Genomic DNA, 20,485 nt, shown 5'->3' on the forward strand with positions numbered 1-20,485 from the left:
TTATAAAAAATAAAGCTTGAACTGCACCAAATGTGCAAGCTAGCAAAGTTAGCTAAGTTAATTGAAATCAAGTTCATTTTTGTCGCATATTATCATGTAAGACACAATCATAGGGGAATGTAAGATTTTCAGATTTTTATTACATAGCCCTCAACTATCCTGTAGAAAATTCATGGCATAGAGACTGATATAAGTGCATGGTTATTGTTGCAGTGACACTAAACAGTTAACCTTAAAGTTAGCTGCTCAATCGTTCTCATTGTTTTGGTAGAAAGCAATTATGCCAATAAGTTATGTTGTGTTTGTTTACACTGTCTTAAGTGCACTCTAGAAAATGTGTGTGTGTGTGTGTGTGTGGTGTAGATTTCTCGAAAGAAGTTCAGGCCTTGCCCCTCCTGCCAAGCACCTAACCAGGTGAGGGAAAGTCAAATAGAGCATTATGTCCAGTATTCAAATATGTGGTTTTAAATGTTATACATTTCTCATTATTAGGTCAATTGGACACTAAAGTATACTCCTACTAAACGACCCTGTATGATAAGTGTTCTGTGTTACAAAACAGTGATAATTTAAGGCATCTGGTTGATATCAATTTTGATTGCTTGTTTTGCACCAAATGCCATAGGCAACATTGATTTAGCCTGGGTGTCTCCTACATCTGCCACTTTCACTGTATGATAATAATAATAATAATCCTGTGTCAATCTAGAGATGCATATTCTGAATTGCATTGTGCTTTGTGTGTTCCTCTCTTTCCTGTATACAGCCAAATTAAACTGTATATTGACTCTACTTCTTCTCTGTGACTGTGGATCTGATGTCTCACTTTGGTATACTTTTACTAACACAGGTGAGCCGCAAAACCTGCAGCTCTTGTTTCGCAGCCATCTCCCAAAAAAAGAAAGTAGCGGCCAAAAAAGTGACCCTGGACAGGAAGTGGGGGGAAAGGGTCCTAAAAAAACAGAAATGCAGGAAGAGTGGTGGACTCTGCCCATATTGCAGTAAGTAGAAATGCTCATATTTCATTAAGCAATATGATTTGTTTCACTTTCATTAATATTTTGTGATAGGGCAAGGGCCTCATTTTACAAAAATAAGTTGAATTTGTCAGTGAATGAATTTGAGGTAGTCATAGATGGCATTGGTGTAACATATTATTTTAATTAATTTGTAATTTGCTTGACATGCATAGAATAGACTTTCTTTTTGACCAGGCGCTCATGTACATTTGTTTACATATACTACCGGCTACATTGCAAATATAACCTTGCTTTAGTACCACACAGGTACTTCAGTATGCGTGTTACTGAAGTTTCTGTCTCTGCTAAAGGCAGATCACAGAATTCAGATCCAGAGTCACTATTAAAGACAGTCTTGCATGATTATGTAAGTAGATAACATGCTCTTACCTTGCACTACCACCCCTAGCATGTGAATATTGCATCGCACACTTATAGTGCCTTGCGCGGTGTTAATTTTAGAGAAAGTGCATGATGATGTGACAAAATAACTCAGGACATGTGTGAAAGCCATGCTGTGTGCAACATATGTGTTGTTAAAAACAAGGCCATATTCCAGGTGTCCTATTTCAAAGACACAACTTAAAAAAGTATTTGAATTACTACAGGGGAGATTAATGTCGGGTTAAAAGTGGAAAGGATTCGACTATACCTACTGGAGTAGGACCGAGACCAGGTTCTGTAGTGTTTCTGTTAGTCCCCCAATCTACATTTGCCGTGGGCAGAGACAGGTAGACCGAGGAGAGTGTTTGGATCAGGTGGATAGGTGGCCATAAAGAGTTAGTCCAGTCAAAATGTATTTTTATCATATTTTGTTTTGTGTGTGTCCAATCAATATAATTATTTTTGAAGGGTGTCAGGACTTTTTGTGTTCCCTTTAGAATCCCAGATTGCTAACTATTTGACCACCAGCATCCAGCACAACATTAGATGAATATTGGTTGTATAGAGCAGGGGTTCTCAAACTGTTTGTGCCAAGGACCCTTTGTGTGGGAGAAGAATTTCCAAGAACCCCCTCATAATCAAAACAATTAAGCATATGCTTGCTACCATTTGTATACTTTGATGCCATTTTTATTCTCTTAAGTTCACTATTCCTTGTTTTCTAGCTGGTGTGTACTTACTTGGTCTTTAGTCAACTTTGGATTTTGAATCACTTAATGATGAGGACCATGTTCATCAGCTATCTTAATGGCAAATAAGCCAAGCTAAGCAGCAGGAAGAATGGTTCATCATGACCTGAGTGAAGTGATTCACAACAGATTGACTTGATTAATCATAATCACAAAAAAAGTTCAATGTTAATGTTTTAATTTATTAGTACATTCATAATCAAGATTTTATATGTAGATTCTAGATCATTACATCGTCATTGATAAGCATTTCTTAACGATTAAGCACAACTTTCTCATTTGAAACAAATCCATTTTGAGAACCACTGGTATAGAGTACATATTTCACGAGTTCACACTTACATCAATTTAACAGAGTAAAGATTATGAGTATTTGGCGTGCGGTCCGGGGGAGGTCTCCGAGCTCAGGATTTTTGCCTGAACCCAGAGTACTTCCCCCATTGTTATAAAAGTATTTAGGGCTAGAAGTGAGGAGATGGGGTGGTGGAGGGATGCTGTCAAACTGTCAACGGACAGAGCTAAGCTTGTTGTTATATATACACCTCTTAACTCGTTGATTGGATTGATTAGCAGAGTTTGCTCCACTCGTGTCTAATTGGGTTTAATTATCTGAACGTGCTCCTCCCGAACTTTGTTAATAAAACATCATGTAATGTTGTTTCTAAGGGGAAAAGCTGTTAAGGTTGGTCATGTAAGTTGTGTAGCCCGATATTAGAAACAGTAGCACTAATGTATTTAATGCAAATTTGTTTTCCAATTGGGTGGAAAGTAATGCAGTGGGAATAACTAATGTTTGCTGTCTGCATTTATTTATTACAGGTGAAAAAACTAAGTGCATTGGGCTATGTCCCAATTCTATTTTTCGCAAAGAAAGATAAGGCCTCTGGAAAGTGGGTGTCTGATGTGGTGACCCATCTGCTACCCACTGAGGACAACCTAAAAATTGTGGCCACCATGAGAAAGGCCTACAATTTTGTATTGATCAAAGAAGGTAGGATTTGTGTAATTTAAGTCATGCCTGTTTTTTTTATGATGGTGAAATATTGAAAATTAACATACTCATGCTATATTGTAGGGAATTCCACGACGACATTGCTCGATCCACACCCTCAGGCCCAGCCCGATCCACACCCTCAGGCCCTGCTCGATCCACGCCCTCAGGCCCAGCCCGATCCACGCCCTCAGGCCCTGCTCGATCCACACCCTCAGGCCCTGCTCGATCCACACCCTCAGGCCCAGCCCGATCCACACCCTCAGGCCCAGCCCGATCCACACCCTCAGGCCCTGCTCGATCCACGCCCTCAGGCCCAGCCCGATCCACACCCTCAGGCCCAGCCCGATCCACACCCTCAGGCCCAGCCCGATCCACACCCTCAGGCCCAGCCCGATCCACACCCTGAGGCCCAGGAAAAGGAGACATTTTAGATTTTAGATTTACACCCTGTCTCTCTCCCTGTGAAGGAACAACCCCCCCCCAAAAAAAGAAAGTGTAAGTTAACTGTGGTCTTAGCACACTATGTATGAATTTCTCCTTTTTGTAATCATTATTCATGAAATACAGAAATCTTTAGGTGAATTTAAGTACAGTCAATTACCGTAGTTAATGTGAGTAATTTTCAGTGGCCAGTCTGATACACAAAGGAGTTTGTCCTCGCATGCATACCTTTCAGTACCGAACAAGCACACTCTAGGAGTAAAGCAATGAGCAATACACACTTGAGGAGAGATGAATACACACACACTGACGCACACATCAGTGGGCAGCCCAGGTAGCTTATCCCCCCCTATCACTGTTCACAATCTGCTTCAATAACCTTTAGGCCAGGCAGTAGGATAATTAGGCTAAATTTCGGCTATGAAATCACTGAATCTAATGGCTAAAGAGCAGTTCATTCCAGGAACTATAACGATAAAAGCGTCCAGACAGACTGACCAGCTATAAGCAAAGTCTCACCTTGTGTTAATAAATGTGATGGCTAAGATGTGATGGGTTCCTATTGGTTGTTAGCTCTTCTTTTTATTGTTCTCAAAATCGCTTTAAAAGCGATCCCCAACAATATTGTTCTCAATCTCGTTATAGTTTATCATATTAACGAGAACAATATTTTTTTATATAGTTATCGTTTTTGGTGTGAATGGCCCTTTATATATGTATTCTTCAGTTATTTAGCTGTATTTTCTGACGTTTTCAAAGTTCAAGGACAATGCTTAAAGTTGTTCCCCAGGTTTTATGAAACTTTAAGTTTAATTTCCAGGGTTTTTTTACATTTATGGTTAATTAATATTATTATTATTATTGTCATTTTAAGGTTGCCGGAAATGTAGTAGGCAAAAAGTTTTCAAATATGACTCCATAACAGGACGAAGGATAAATGAGGTAAGAAATATATTTTTCATTAGGCTGTCTGATCATCTTTCCATTGTCTGTGGCTCATCTGGCATTTCACATATCACAAAATACTGACCATTTAAGCATTGGTAATTTGAGTCCATTTAAGTTCAACTGAAGGCCAAGTGGCCTTGCCCCAAAAATTATGAAATTCAAAACCTGATTATATGTTTTTGTCTTTCTGTAGGGGCAAGAGGAAGTAAGGGTGAAATGGTTACCTTGCTCTGCATGGTAAGTACTGCTTTATATTGGTTTATATTGCCTTCATACATGTACTCTTTTTCCACTTTTTACCATCTCATAGGTAGTGGATAAAGGTTGAAATTTATATTGTAGCACACAACTTTAAATGTACAGGTGGGTCTCAAAGTTTTGCAACCAAAAAGCAGCGTTGAGAGAATTGTCATGTCCACTAGGTTTTAGGTCCAGCGTCAATGCAGCCTTCTACCTGGAGATTTTAGAGCATGGTTCCATCTGCTGACGAGCTTTACGCACATGCTGATATCCTTTTCCAGCAGGACTCTGCCCCTGCCACAGTGCGAAAACTGCTAGTAACTGGGTTGCTTAGCATGGTATTGCTGTGCTTAACTCGTCTCACCTGAACCCCATAGAGAGGACAATGATAGAAACCAAACCCAACATTAGAGACAACTTCAAGGTCACTATCAAAGCAACATGGGCTTTTATAACACCTCAGCAATGCCATACACTGATGGCCTCCACACCACACCGATGCAGGAATTTGTGCAAAAGCAGCCACACCAAGTATAGAGTGTATGCATTAACAATTTTTGATAAGTCAGATTTGTTCATTTATTTTTGAAAGGTCGACATTTCTGTATTCCTCTTTATTATAATGTAGTGAGTTGATTGATTTTTTGACTTTTTAAATTTTTTTTCATGAGCTTTAATCAAGATTAAATCAACACAAATTGCTTCAAATGTTGCGCAATATTGTAATTGTAGACTCATAGGGTATATACCAGTATACCAATTGGTATAGGGTGGAATAAATGCAGTGTCAAATATTGTCTACAGGATTTAGCCACTTGCTCTTTTCAGTACTATGCATAATTCCCCCGGTGTAATGTCTATGTAGGAAGTAGACCTTCACCAATATATTGGCAGAACATCAGTATCGGCCAAGCTCATCCTTGTTGACTGATGTCAGCTATTGACTTTCTATGACTTTATCTATGAGAGTGGCTGATGTTTATCTGTTACATTTCATCAAGGACTATATATGTATAGGTTTTATAAAAACAATGAAATACAAGACCGTACAATATTTTTTGAAAATATTTATGCTGTGAAACTATTGCTAAAATGGCTCCTGTTTTTCACTGTTCTAATGTTATTTTTTTACTGATACTTACAGTGGAAAAATCTGGGAGGAGACATGGGAGCCGGCCTGCCAGTTCTCACCAGGTGCCAACCATGTGTAATGTCACACATTGGTCTGTAATTCAATGAGTTAAATACCTGCTATGAGATGTCAAGTTTGCCGTTACGGGCCCAGCCATCCTGCTTGCGGATGTGACTACTTTAGATGAGGAGGAGCCGCGTTACACACTTTCAATGGTTTCCACCCTAACATGCTGTCATGCTGTTTTTTCATTTATTTTTTAATTATTGATTTTTGTTCGATGTATACCTTTATTTCTGTTTGTCTTTCCATTCACCTTGTGGTTTAGCCAATCATCTGAAGTCTTCAATGCATCAAATGATATATTGTAATGTGATGCACAAAGTATGTAGGAAGGTGGGACATGTTTTCATTCATATTAATTGACACCATTAAGGAACCGTTGATTCCACCAGCTAAACCATACATTTTCTGTAGAAAGGGTAGCTGAGGTAGGCAGGGGTGGATAAATGAACAGGCTTACCAGGACCAGAGGTCAAGAGGGTCCAGTAGCCTCTAAAAATTTGAAAGCATGCTTTCTAATTCAGGAAGTTTTCTAAAGGCAAGGCACATGAAACCCTGGCTGCTGCACTGTGGCCTTCCATTGACCTTGATGCACTAAATGTGTGTGTTCAAGTCTACCCCGGATGGGTAAAAGCAGAAGACTATATTTTTTTACTTTTGTTATTTCAGTCTATATGGGCCAATCTGGGTTTCTTGTTTATATTTTTAAAACTGTCAATATTCATTTAGATGTTATGGTATTTATTTATTTTAATATTTCGGTCTTATTTACGGTGAAATAATACAGTATGCTGTAATACAGAACATATGATCCGAGCTAGACGCAAAGACTCCACAATGCAATGCGGGCGTTCATTCACAGAATCGGTTGTCATTGGTTGCCACCAGCAACAACAAGTTGCTCAGCTTTGTACCAGCCGCAATACCAGAGAAAGGACTTTGGTAATACCGATTACCGACCGAAGACTCCGGAAGTGACGTAGTATGTGCCGCTCGGCGGATAAGAAGATAAAAAAATATATTTGTGCAAAATTGACTTAATTTATTTAATATATGCTTTTTTGGAAATGTTCTAGATTTCTAAGAAATGTGTTTTTGTACTATTGTAAAACATTTCTTGAATAAAAAACTGTATTCGTAATATTGATGTTTTTGTCTAACGTTGTATTTGAGGATTTAAACAATAAAGATAACAATAATAATAAAATACAGTTTAATGTATTTGTCTCATGTATTGTGTGCTCGTCGGCCGGCCGGCAATCTGCAATGGAATGAAGCCCATTCATGGCCTATAGTTACATAGTTACACGAACATGTCCCCCCACCCCCACCCCAGAATAACTACACATAAGCACTCGCTTTGTGTGGCGCGTCTCTTATGGGAGTTGTAGTTTTAAAGTATATTGGTATATTTCTCACAATTATAAGTTTAAAATGTAAAATTTTGGATACACCCTGTGTTTTTTTGGGATGGGGAACACACTGGTGTTATCAGATTTAAAAAAATGAATCGTTAAATAGGTGAGATAGCTTATTTCCATATTTGACAGTGCTTATACAGTGGGTAAACTTTGGTGACCATATCTACATGACAGCAGAGGCCCAGAGCTTTATATATAAATGCTGGTCTTATGTGTTTAGCACCTTCTGTTGCTAAATTACAAACCAAGATGGACTGGGTTCAAAGTTCAGAGGTCAATGCTCTCTGCAATGCTCTTCTGGCTGTACTTCCATCTTGTGCAACTAAACATCTACAAATGATCTGGAATGCTGCAGCTCGTCTTGTCTTCAACGAGCCCAAAAGGGCCCACGTCACTCCTCTGTTCATCTCTCTGCACTGGCTGCCACTCTCTGCTCGCATCAAGTTCAAGGCCTTGACACTTGCTTACAGATCGACCACTGGCTCAGCTCCCTCCTACTTTCACTCGCTCCTACGAGTCTACACCCCCACCAGAAGCCTACGATCGATCAATGAGCGACGGCTTGTGGTACCATCACAAAGAGCCACAAAATCACTCTCTAGAACATTCTCATTCACAGTTCCATGCTGGTGGAATGATCTGCCCACCCTCATCCGGAATGCAGAATCCCTGACAGCATTCAAAAGACAACTGAAAACTCATCTCTTCAGAACATAACACCCACTTTCAACACGGGCCTTCCAGCCAAAGGTATTGTCCATATACACCCCAAGGTGCCTGTAGGAGCAGAGCTGGTGGATTGGTTCATCATTTATGACTTCTAATACCTTCTGACCCATGTCAAGACCCTTTCATCAACTTGTGAAATGGTTGAATGAGATATGCTAGTTGTGTCTGTATGCTGTAAGCCGAGGAAGAAGTGTGCCAAAAATGCCAAAACACATGTTGTATACTGTATGTACACTAACCCTAACCCATAAATATGCTCTCATGTTTTTTCCCCTTTAGTCTCTGCTATTAACATTTATCAACCACAAAATTTTAAAACCAACCACAAAATTGCTTTTTTAAATAACTATGCATGGAAAAAAAAAAAAATGCTTCTCTTTTTATAGTTTTATTTTTTTGTTTTTCACAACAGTACAACAAATCCAAATTAATCAAACAAGCCATTAGGCTGTATTTTTAAACACTCAACTGTAGTTTTTTTTAAATATAGTATATAAGGCAAATCAAAGTGCTTAGGTCAGGAAATGTAGTTATTAAAACAAGTCTTGCAGTAATTCAACGACACTTCCCAATTAAACATCCAAATTCAGAAAAATTGGTTTGTGTGTGTATATAATAACCACTATAGTGTCTATAATTAAGTCACATTTTCAAGTTTTGGGCCAGTTTTAGCATTTGTTGAACCTCTATGTACCTTCACTGCACATGAGAAGCAGCTGAATAAGTCCTGTCAAGGATGCTTTCAGAGACCATCTGTAGCAGGTGAGTTGATGCAAGAGTCCAAATTCAGAAAAAAATGGGGTTGTGTGTCCATGTAAAACTGTCAGAAAACTCAGATTTGCCACAGCAGATGACATCAGTGGAATTATGTTTATTATTATTAGTAAAATACACATATTTACACCTTCCTGTAAACTTTTCTGCACATAGTTTTGTTCTACCATAAACAGAAGACGACTCTTCAAAAAACAGTTTCTTAAATTAATTTCAGTTTGTATAACTACATTCATTATTATTGTTGTAATGTAACATGTAGATATGATAATTACTATTATTCAAGCATATCTGACTTACAAACAGTGTTTCCTCTTTGTTGATTTGACCGTGGTGGCCCCCCACAGCAACATTTCGAGATGGTTCTCACTGCAGAACATGAAATCCATGGGGAGGAGTCGGATCCAGATACAACTCCTCCCACCTTACATACACCTAAACCTACCCAACTCCGCCCCCTGATCCCTAAACCCCACCCCTAATCCCTAAACCCAACCCTAATCCTACCCATCTCCACCCCTTGGATCTTGATCCGACTCCTCCCCGTGGATCTCATGTACTGCATTGAGGTGTTACTGAACATTTCTGCCCCCCCACGGTATCAGAAATAGGGCGACGGCAGCTTTAACTGGTGATTTTTTTGGACCTGCCCCCACTACTAAAAACAAACAAACAAAACACTGAAAAATATAAGAAATCGAACCAAAAGTGAATAACTGGTCATTTATCACTTCGAGAGCTCCTCAATCTGACAGTTCAGAATCACTGTCGTATCCATCCCAATCATTCTGGAAGTCCATACTTGTTCCAGTCAAAACTTGAGCATAGCAGTCTCTTGCATGCTTCATCATTCTGGTGACTTCTTGCTTCTTTCTCAAAGTTAAGCTGAGGAAACCCTTGATCCCTTCTTCATTTAGAGCCCACAGCTCACCTTATGGGAGTAAAACAAAAAATTATCAGAAAAAAAATTACAATGTACAGTATAGTATTACAACACATTACTTAAATACGTACTTTGCAATGCCTCACTGGAAAGCTGGGATGACATCTCCTTGAGTGTGTCTGCACGAGTGGAGAGAGATTTCCAATGCTTTGCCATCTCAGAAAGAACAATCTTCTTCTCCTCCTCAAGTCTCCTTATTGCCATCACAACATCAAACGCCTTCCTCTTGATTTTCAAATCTACAGCGTCTGGGATACAGTTGTGGAAAATAAGTAAATTGTAAGTATGATTATTTTTCAAATAATATTTGAGATAATCTGGGATAAGGCATAATTGGTTTTGTGCTACTATGTGAATCAAACAAAATTGTCAACAGATTTGTGTACATACCACCATGTGAAAGTTGCCATGGCCAAACTGTCTCGTCAGAGAGAATGATGTCAAAGACGATTCTTTCTGTATCTGGAACCATACTGTTGTATTTTTCAACGACAGAGCTAAGAATGGCCTTCTCCTCTCTGATTTTGCGCCGAATCCGGGCCCGACCTTTGCTGCCATCGGTGTCTTTGTAAAGGCGCTGGGACCTTCTTTTAATGCTGGCCACCAGCGCCTCCATTCTACTGGTCACCGCGTCAAGGTCGGCATTCTTTTGGGATGTTGTTGCTGAGAAGAAAAGAAGTGTAAACATTTCACTTACATTTTCATGGCAGTAACTGAAACGAGCTAAGTCTCAGTGTAACACAGAACGCCACAGGGAAGTCATAAGGATTACCTTAACCTCTTACCTTAACCTCTTCCTCCTGGAGGAAGGACAGGTGAGTCTCAATATTCATTTCATATTTATTAGCGTGTATAGGAAGTATGTAACAGGGTACCAAAGAAAATGACAACGTAGCCAAGATGGGATCTGCTAACTGCAAGAAATGTCGGAAACACTTTATTTTACGGTGTCGTTGTTACATATGTTACATGAACTTAAAATAGTAATAACAATAAATTATGCATAATTACATGTAACTAACCCTCAACCAAATCCTAATCCTACCCTAATCCTATAGTAAGTACATGTAGTTAATTAATATTACTCCGTATTTAAATGTATAATTACACTCTAAGAAGGACACCTTAAAATAAAGTGTTGAATGTCACCGAAATGTCCAATGTTCCAACTTTTGGACTGTGCACCATTCAGGTACTTTCAGGGCACTTTGTTTTGACATGATTTCCAGTGTGCATGCACTACATACTAAAATTTGGCATTTTAACTGCACAAGTAAATGACCAAGAAAACAGTGTATGTATGATTTCATTTTAAAACAGTAATTACTTGCAGAAGCATGTCTCCCATTATTCTGCAGAACTGAGACATTGAAATAATAGTATAACTATCACCTTCTGCCCACTCCTTAATATCAGTGACCCAGCCCTCAACTTCAACCTGTGTCACTGCCAGCTGGATTTTCATGCTTTCCAGATCCTGAAGTTGGCTTTCCAGGCGTTTTGCGGCCTTCAAATAACAAAAAAAAGAAATGAAATAAAAATGTTATACCTACAAAAATATACAATAGAAGGTATTTACAATATAAGAAAATAACAATACTCATCTCTACCTTCTGATATCGGCAGGCAAGTGAAGCAGCCAAGTTATTAAACTTTTGCTGATTCCAGCGCATGGCCATCAGTGTAAGCATGTCTGTACGTCCTGTAAAAAAGAAAAAAAAATACACTAATCTGTGTTGTACCACATGTCCCTCACTGGCTACAATTTTCTTGTAACACTTTCAATCTAAGTAGTGCAGTGTGTGGTTACCTTACCTGCTTTGGACATGTGCTTTGTGGTCACAGCAGTCCTAGAGAGGAAGGCGTTACACTGTTCAACCTCCTCCCCAAGTGTCAATCCGGCCCCTTGCTGGTAAGCTCCACTCCATTTAACCTATTGAAGAAAATACTTAAAAGCTGCCAACATACCTTTTCAGGTGTTTAGGGACAGTTAATGACATGGTAATGTTTTCTTACCTCGCATTTAAAATCATGGGCTTTGGCAGGAAACACTGAGAGGAATGGTTTCATGCTCAGAAGGTGCTGGAGCTCCGGGCAGCTTTTTGTCACTTTGTGGAGGTAGGGCCAGTACTTGCAGGTTACATCCATGGCAAAAAAGCTTATTGACTTATTTGCCAGCTTGTTCTGCAGGTAGAGGGGATAAGCATATATTTCTCCCCTGAACATGTTGAGAGCGCCGAGAAAAACTCCATGTCGACAGACCGCAAGCTCAAGTCCCTCCTCATCAATTTTACTAGAGGATCTCTGAGAAGTTTCCTGGCAGCTGACCACTCCCCTCCACAGACACCTCTTCCAGAGACCTACAACATGGAAAAAGGTTGATATAAATAGTCAGGACTCACCCAAACAATGTCAACTGTAAAATGTTATTGGTCGTGTTTTTAGAAATATTATACAACAAGTTTACATGGTTGGTGTTGGAATGAATGTAATCCACAAATCTTTCTACTTCATCATCTTTTGCAATGAAGATGCCATCAAATAAGGCTTGTTCTTCAGATCTAATTGAAAGAAAGGTACACATTGACCTTCAATATGACACAGCAAAGGTTACTTTAACAACACTGCAAATTACACACATTTTGTAAGTACCTTGCTGCGTTCTTAAAGCGGTAGTGCTTGCGATTTCAGTCCACAGAAACAGCAAGCATGTCTGGGGTGCATGCAGGACAGATAAAATGCTCCTCCCTGCAGATCTTATCCACTTCAAATCTAACAGCCTCCCGCTCCAAAAAGCTTTTTCTGAAGCTGTCTGCTGTGATCTTCCCAGTCTGTTTCAGAACAGTAAAACATGTCAACATAATTCACAGTTAAGTTAACTAAAGTTAATAAGGTCAAAGGTGACACCAAATCCTCCTGCATCGAGCCTCCACAGGCAGTCGCTCAGCCCAGTGGATCTTTGGAAGTCTTTTATCTCTAATTATGTCATGGACAAAAAACATCACGACCAAAGTCCCCCCCAAAAAAGACCACAGCAAACTCGACTCCCACAGCAAACTTAACCAATGTCTATATTTGTTTTTTTTTCTGAATGCAAACTGCATGACTAGGATGTGACATCACTACCTGATCTTATACACAGGTCTAATGTTTTGAGTGATTGAGTTGATAAATTGCTCCAATACTTTTGTACATTTAGTGTATGAATTTAGATTCTTTACTGAGTGGTAGTTTTTACACAAAGACTTTGAGTCTTAGATGATGTTCTATTAATGTATCGAGTACAGCTGAATCACTGTTTTGATTTCATCAACATGCTCCAATTATAATAATCAATGTGTTGATAATGTCACCATAGTCGTTCTGCGATACACATCAATACTAGTACTAGTTGTTAGTGATTCCCACCACTCATACTCACACGGCCAAAGCGGACAGTTCGTTGATCAAGCATTCTTAAGAATGCTTGGCAGGACAGTCCTGGTGCTGCCATCTTCAATTCTTCATAAGAACAAAAAACATCTGTAGTGTACACCGTGGAAAAGTGAAGGGTAGCAGGCCAGTAGTCATTACGGACTAAGTCATCCACTCCAGCGCTCCATGTGGCTTTGCATGCCTCACATTTCATCTCAGGCATACTGAGATCATATCGTCCTGGAAAAATCAGGAAAAGTAGCTTACATTACTATCACCTATGTAGTACATTCAGAACTAATAAAACTTAAAATCAGACATCTGGCAGTCTCTCATTTGTCAAGTGCCTCTTTTGTGAGACAGAACGCAAAACTGAACATCCCTCCTGCCTATCCTGGGTCTTTCACAGGCGGGAGATGCACATAAGGGTATAGATGCGGGCGGGAGCGGGACTAAAACACATTATTGCGGAACGGGATAGAATATTGTGGGAACGGGGGGGTGCAGGACTGAAAATCCTGCCCAGCGCAGACCACTACAGGGAACGTTTGAATAGAAATAGGACACATTTACAAAGCCAATAGCAATGCCTTGTTTTTTTTTCTATTCAAATAGGACAATGAAAAGTGGCAGGAAGCGAGTAGGAGAGCCCTATGGGGTGGAATCAGGTTAAAGTCCAACCCAGGTCCCTATGGGCACTTTGCCCAGAATGTGATATGGACGCTAAAGCCACTTGATCTGTTCCCTTAAGTTCATTTTATTCTTACCATTCATTGTAACCACAGCAACAACTTCTCCTGTGTTGACACTCAACGATCCCGGAGAACAACTACATATTTTTTTGGGAATCTCCAACGGCACAATACACACTGAAAGACACATCATATGCAGGGATTAAAGACATGCATCATCCTATGTACTAACTGGGAAGTATTCTGCAATCATTTTCTTTTTCTTTTTTATCAATGATTTGAAAAGCTTTAAAGATAAAGGTCATTAAGTGTGTTTCAGAGAAAGTACTCAAAACATTCCTGTGAAGCCTATTACACTGTAAAGTTATTTAAATAAACTGAGAATGGGACTAGTGCTGCACAATATATAATTGCACTTAAATAAATAAGATAAAGCGATTACCATTTCCAATTCAATTTTTGAATGTGTATGATTTGATTCAGTTCAATATTCCAAATGTCTCTTTAATTTGTGCCACCCCTGATAAGTAAGCACAGCCAGTGTACAAGACTAACACCCACTGACCGACTGAAGTTCACCAATCAGAATTTTTGTCCCCTTCACACACTACGCACACCCACCAACCAGAAGTTGCACAGTCAAGGAGGATGACGTGAATATAAAAGTCAAATGTCACAAATGATATTTGAAGATTTTACCATTAGGCTGTTGCGTTGGATCATATTGCAATTACGATTGCAATAATTGTGCAGCCCTAAATAAGACACTCAAAGAAATAGAGCTTACCACAGTGGGAAAGAGCCCTCTCCACGACACAGGTTGTTGGAGGCAATGGCTGAAAGAATCCAGCTATTGTTGCATCCCTGTTGTGGAACACATGGTTTCGGTGTATACTGACATCACAATCAGCACAAAAGAATGGTTGTGGTCGGCAGTCACGACAACGGACAGCAGCTGCACTGCTGCCACATTGTTGGCAGATCTGAGTGTTCACATTTTGTTGTGCCACCATGGTATTCACCAGACAGGGTCTCTCTTTCTCCCACCTCTCTGAGAGGAGACTTTTTCTAGTAGACCAGTCTGAGGAAGCTTGTGGTGGTGCTGGTGCCGTTTCCTGATCATCCAAGTCATCACCCTGTGAGTGGTTTAGCTCTTCAAGGAAAGTCTCTGTTAAAATAGTACATCATATTTAAAAACAATTTTCTACACTATCAAAGTGTGCAACATGTTGTCGGTTATTCTGTCGCAAAAACATGTAATTTACATTCTAATTATTAGAATCTATAAACATAATGAACTAATAGACACAAACTAAAGGACATACCAACAGTGTCAGGGGGACAGTAGTTGGTTATCTCAAAGCTGTTGTCCAACATCCTAGTATGAGAACTAGACTTACGACTGTAGCTGTGACTAGCTGTAGCAGAAAATAAAACCCAAATCAACCTTTACAGCATTACAATTCCATAGATTTTGACAAGCTCATTTTATTCCACACAATGATACATACTTTTATTGGCCCAATTTCATTGTCTATACCACTTTGGATGATCATGAGTATGTAATAAAAACCTCATATCTCATACCAGACACATGACTGATTCATGTATTAAATCCCAAGTGGTAAAACAATCTATATCTCCGTTTTAGATCTATGTGAAAAATCACAGGAGTACTCCTTTAAGTAATATGACTGAAAAAAGAAAACTGACCCGTTTGGTTTCGGGATGATCTCGGTCTGTCATAGACAACATTTCCATCACTGTCTCTCTTCAGCCACCTGACAGGTTGATGGCTAGTGGAGGGTGCTGCCTCCTGGACTGGTTGATGGCTGGTGGATGGTGCTGCCTCCTGTTCTCCCTGCATCTTATTGATGAAATCATTCAAGATCTGGAGTTCATAATTTAATTTAGAATGTTCAACAAGCTCATCAAGCTCATTAAGGACCTGTTTGAAATTGGAATTGTCACTCATGGTGAACAAGGACAAACAAGACAACACTAAAGGGATAGGGGGGAAGAGCAAAAGAGCAAGAACAACAGAGAACCAGACAGACTAACAACAATTAACTAGACAAAAGTGGCTCTTAAAAGTGCCTTTGTTTTTGCTTTGTAACGAAGCTGAGGTTTTGAAGTAAATGATGAAGGGACTAGGGAACCTGTTGAGAGACGGGAAAGATAATAAATTCAGATTTGAAGATCATGCTACATACAACTACATAAATACTGAATAACTGAAAGGTTTAAGAACTTGAGAAAATGCTTTGGGCTGTGGTGGGGAGGTCTGTGGGTGCGTATAGTAATATTAGGCCAGAATACTGTAGGGCTGGTTGTTGCCTGCAAACTCACAATACAATAACTCACTAGTTATGGACTGATCTTGACACTCATGTCTGATATTGATACCAACCATTCAAAATGTCAGCTTGGCTGATAATCAGTGCCATTTTTAATATTTTTATGTTATTAATTATACTTGTATTAACAAGGAAACACATTTCCCCTGTGATCATTTTAATCAAAAAGTTCCCTCATCAGTCATAGTAGTTTTTAACACTAGACTGACTGATTTAACACTGATTTAATTTGTTAATGTGGTTTTTTATTTTCATGTCTATGCTTTCATAGCATAGACACAGTTATAAGTTACACTGACTAGCATGTGTATAAATGGGCACAAAACACTGGGCAAAGAGCAACGACACACAACCACAAGAAGAATCCCAACGCAGACATGCATTACAGCTAACACGGTATGTCTCAGTGTGAAAATCTTAAATTCCCCTATGATTGTGTCTTACATGATAATATGCGACAAAAATGAACTTGATTTCAATTAACTTAGCTAACTTTGCTAGCTTGCACATTTGGTGCAGTTCAAGCTATATTTTTTATAATGTCTTCTATCATTTCTCGTCATAAGAAAGGGCCACCTTACAAATCTAAAGTTTCTAAACACAGTTTCTTGTCCTGATCCAACCGTTTTTGATGTGTAAATGTAAGAAGAGGATCCATCTCTATTAATGAACCCTTCTACTTACCCAGTGGAAAATCGCAATGGACCTTGGGATCGCCCATACGGTGACGTCAGCGTTATTAATTTAGAGGATTTAGTAAAAATAATAATTTTTTAAAAATGATTAATTGAACACAATCGTAGCATATTAAAATCAACAAACCTCCGATAGAAATACGTTATCCAGCATGCTCTAGTGTTTTACCTATGATAAGAAAACGCTTTAAAACTGCATACTTGCACGCGAATAGGAGCGTTAAACTCACCTTTTAATTACGTTTTACCTGCAGTTGTGCGTTGCTTTGGTCAAACTCCCCTCTGAACGCCGTTTTACCTGCAGTTGAGTGTTGTTAAACTCACCGCTGAATGTGGTTGCACACCATGTTCGTTGTTAAACTCACCGCTGATGAACGCGCTTAGCTTTTGAGGGCCCTTTGATATCAGATTGCGAGGGTTTTTAAACATCAAACACCAGTTGGGGGGCATTTGAATCGCCCTGGCATAGATAATTTTTGGTAGCGTATTCCTTTTTATTTTTATTTATTGTTGTCTCGACCCACAAGGCAGACAACGGGTTGCGGTTTGGTGATCGACCCAAGACGTCAAATTTCAACGCTGTTGAGTTCTATAGAAGTCTATTGGACTGCCCCGCACGTTGAAAAATGAAGCCGAAGGTATACCCAGTGCGTCAAAAAAGTGACGCCAGGGTCCCTTGACCATGCGTCAGACATTTGACGAGTAGGGAGTGAGACTGTGTTGTTCCCCAAGGCTCCAATCTGGGGCCTCTTTTGTTTAACATTTACATGCTTCCACTGGTTCAGATTATGAAAAACAACAAAATATGTTACCATAATTATGCAGATGACACACAGATTTACATAACCATTTCACCAGGGGACTATCTTCCCATACAGGCGCTGAGTAACTGTATTGAGCAGGTCAATGATTGGATGTGCCAGAATTTTCTTTAATTAAACAAGGACAAAACTGAAGTTATTGTTTTTGGAGCCAGGGAGGAACGATTGAAAGTCAGTGCTTGACTTCAATCTGTAATGTTAAGAACCACAAATCAAGCCAGAAATCTTGGTGTAGTCATGGACTCAGACCTGAATTTGAGGAGCCACATTAAGACAATTACAAAGTCGGCCTACTATCACCTGAAGAATATATCAAGGATTAAAGGACTTATGTCTCAGCTGGACCTGGAAAAGCTTATCCATGCATTTATCTTCATTCGACTTGACTACTGTAACAGTGTCCTTACAGGCTCCCTAAGAAATCCATCAGACAGCTGCAGCTGATTCAGAACGCTGCTGCTCGAGTCCTCACTAAGACCAAAAAGGTGGATCACATCACTCCAGTTCTGAGGTCTTTACATTGGCTTCCTGTATGTCAAAGAATTGATTTCAAAATCCTGCTGTTAGTTTTAAAGCACTAAATGGTTTAGGGCCAAAATACATTTCTGATCTTCTGCTTCGTTATGAACCATCCAGACCTCTCAGGTCGTCTGGGATCAGGTCTGCTTTCTGTCCCCAGAGTCAAAACTAAACAAGGAGAAGCAGCGTTCAGTTATTATGCTCCGTATATCTGGAACAAACTCCCAGATAACTGCAGGTCTGTTGAAACTGTCAGTTCTTTTAAATTAAAACTGAAGACTTTTCTTTTTGCCATTGCTTTTAATTACATATTTAAGATTTTTCTTTTTATTGATAACTTACACTGCACTGTAACTTTTACTGTCCTGTTTTCTTTTTCTTTGTTTTTAGCTTTTTATCATTGCTTTTAACCCTGATTGTAACTGTAAGTTTTATTATATTTTATGTTGCTTTTAAACTTTTTTATATTTCCCTTTTGCTTTGAATTGAACTTTGAATTACCTTGTTGTTGAAATGTGCTATACAAATAAACTTGCCTTGCCTTAAAGTGGTTTACACATTTTGATACGATCAGATACATTGAAACCTTAATATACGTTCTACGCTTTCTGTCATTGCCGTTTTGCTCTCTCAGGTGAAGGGTGTACTTAATTTGTAGCACTTTGCACTCCGAAAGAGCTTGTGCAACAACTGCTTTATTGAAGGCGTCCATCTTTTTATTCGGCCTCGTAAACAAAATGCATTTAACTGAGATTTCGCTTTTTAACGGATATGACGTTCCAACGTGAAACTTCCAAAGGAAAAACAAATGCACAATTACTTGATTTCCATTTCGAATTTATAATGGAAACATTGAAAAAATAAAAACAGTGTGTTTGTATTTTTTGTTCATTTACATGTTATATTTTTTGACAAATTAAGAAAATACAAGATAGGACAACTGATGCCACACTTACAAAAATAAGTGAATGGTAGGAATTGATTTACAGAGACAACAAACAGTGCTGCATTGTCAATAATGTGACAGAAAATATTACTTACTTTAACTTAAGATGCTAACGAGGCATTTAAATGCTTTGCCAACAAATTATTTAAAATATAATCAACTGGAAGTTGGTGCATTGATTTTTAAATGACTAAATATAGTAATTGGGCAAGACATTTAATATTACAAAATAAATATGATCAATCTGGTATTTAGTGCAATGAACTTAAAATACTGAGTGCAATAATTGAGTAAATGATATTACAAAAGATTTTAAGTTAAATCAATGCGGTATTTAGTGCATTGAACTTAAACTAATGAATCCAGCCCTTCAAGCATTAAGTTAAATGCACTCAAGTTTTCATTAAACATTACTTAAATTTTTTAAGGCAACAGGTTTCCTCAAAATATTTAAGTAAATTCAACTTATCCGGGCTTAGAGAGTGGAGCCTCTTGTCTCATGCCCTCCCGCCTGGTGGCTTCCAATAGCTTCTAGGTTGCAAAATAAAAGCTTGCGTCTGGTTCTTTCTGCCTTCCTCCTACTTTGGTGTTTTTGAACTGAATAGTTACATCAATCATACGAATGAATAAAATACTTAATTAAATATCTGATTTTACCTGTAGCACTAAATAACAAGTGCAACAGAGTTCAAAATAATCGCTTGTGAATTTCTACAAAATTGATACGCTTGTGTTACATTATGTAGTTTTGGAGACACCTGGTGCATTAATAGCACAACTGCATACACAGGGTTCTTTCTCACATATCATACGTGCCTCTAGCATGTAATATAAAAGTAATTGACACGTACATGCAGAAATAGTATCTTTATTCAAAGTAGCACTTTCAGTCGTAGGTTGATCTAATGTTAGCTGGTTAGCTAATCACCTGCTTGCTAGCTCCCAACCGTGATGTTTTAGTTGTTATTTTGGATGATAATTGTTCTGTTCCTTTTTATACAGTTCTGATGGTTGCAGTTGCATAACACACAGTTACTGATTGTGTGCTGTTGATTTTTATACCAGAATAAAAAGAGAACCAGAGTGAGAGCAAGTCCTGTGTGGCCGTGCCATCCTTCCACGCCATAGACACAAAAGGGACACACTCAATCCACAGATGGACGTAGAGGGTTACAAATTCAGGCTTCAGCTTGTTTTGAGGCTG

The 20,485-nt window shown here is 38.9% G+C and overlaps 1 protein-coding gene and 2 long non-coding RNA genes across 3 annotated transcripts; 2 read left to right on the forward strand and 1 right to left on the reverse strand.

Annotated features, from left to right (window-relative positions):
• Positions 1 to 221: 221 nt before the first annotated feature.
• Positions 222 to 3,187, forward strand: LOC119912437. Its single transcript, XR_005446153.1, has 3 exons — positions 222 to 414; positions 851 to 1,001; positions 2,972 to 3,187. It is a non-coding gene; the product is annotated as an uncharacterized LOC119912437 (long non-coding RNA).
• A 282-nt stretch (positions 3,188 to 3,469) lies between these two features.
• On the forward strand, positions 3,470 to 6,179 carry LOC119912435. The gene is made up of 4 exons (XR_005446151.1): positions 3,470 to 3,641; positions 4,462 to 4,529; positions 4,729 to 4,772; positions 5,920 to 6,179. It is a non-coding gene; the product is annotated as an uncharacterized LOC119912435 (long non-coding RNA).
• A 2,792-nt stretch (positions 6,180 to 8,971) lies between these two features.
• On the reverse strand, positions 8,972 to 11,985 carry LOC119912012. The gene is made up of 7 exons (XM_038730985.1): positions 11,854 to 11,985; positions 11,653 to 11,770; positions 11,448 to 11,539; positions 11,230 to 11,344; positions 10,228 to 10,500; positions 9,909 to 10,085; positions 8,972 to 9,825 (listed from the first exon to the last, which is right to left on the reverse strand). Exons 1-7 carry the CDS (start codon positions 11,983 to 11,985, stop codon positions 9,638 to 9,640), a joined length of 1,095 nt encoding a protein of 364 aa, XP_038586913.1. The 3' UTR covers positions 8,972 to 9,637.
• Positions 11,986 to 20,485: the final 8,500 nt, after the last annotated feature.

This window comes from Micropterus salmoides, unplaced genomic scaffold (assembly GCF_014851395.1).
Source record: "Micropterus salmoides isolate LMB-PRFRI ecotype aquatic unplaced genomic scaffold, ASM1485139v1 Ms_hic_scaffold_2, whole genome shotgun sequence".
NCBI classification, from domain to species: Eukaryota; Metazoa; Chordata; class Actinopteri; order Centrarchiformes; family Centrarchidae; genus Micropterus; species Micropterus salmoides.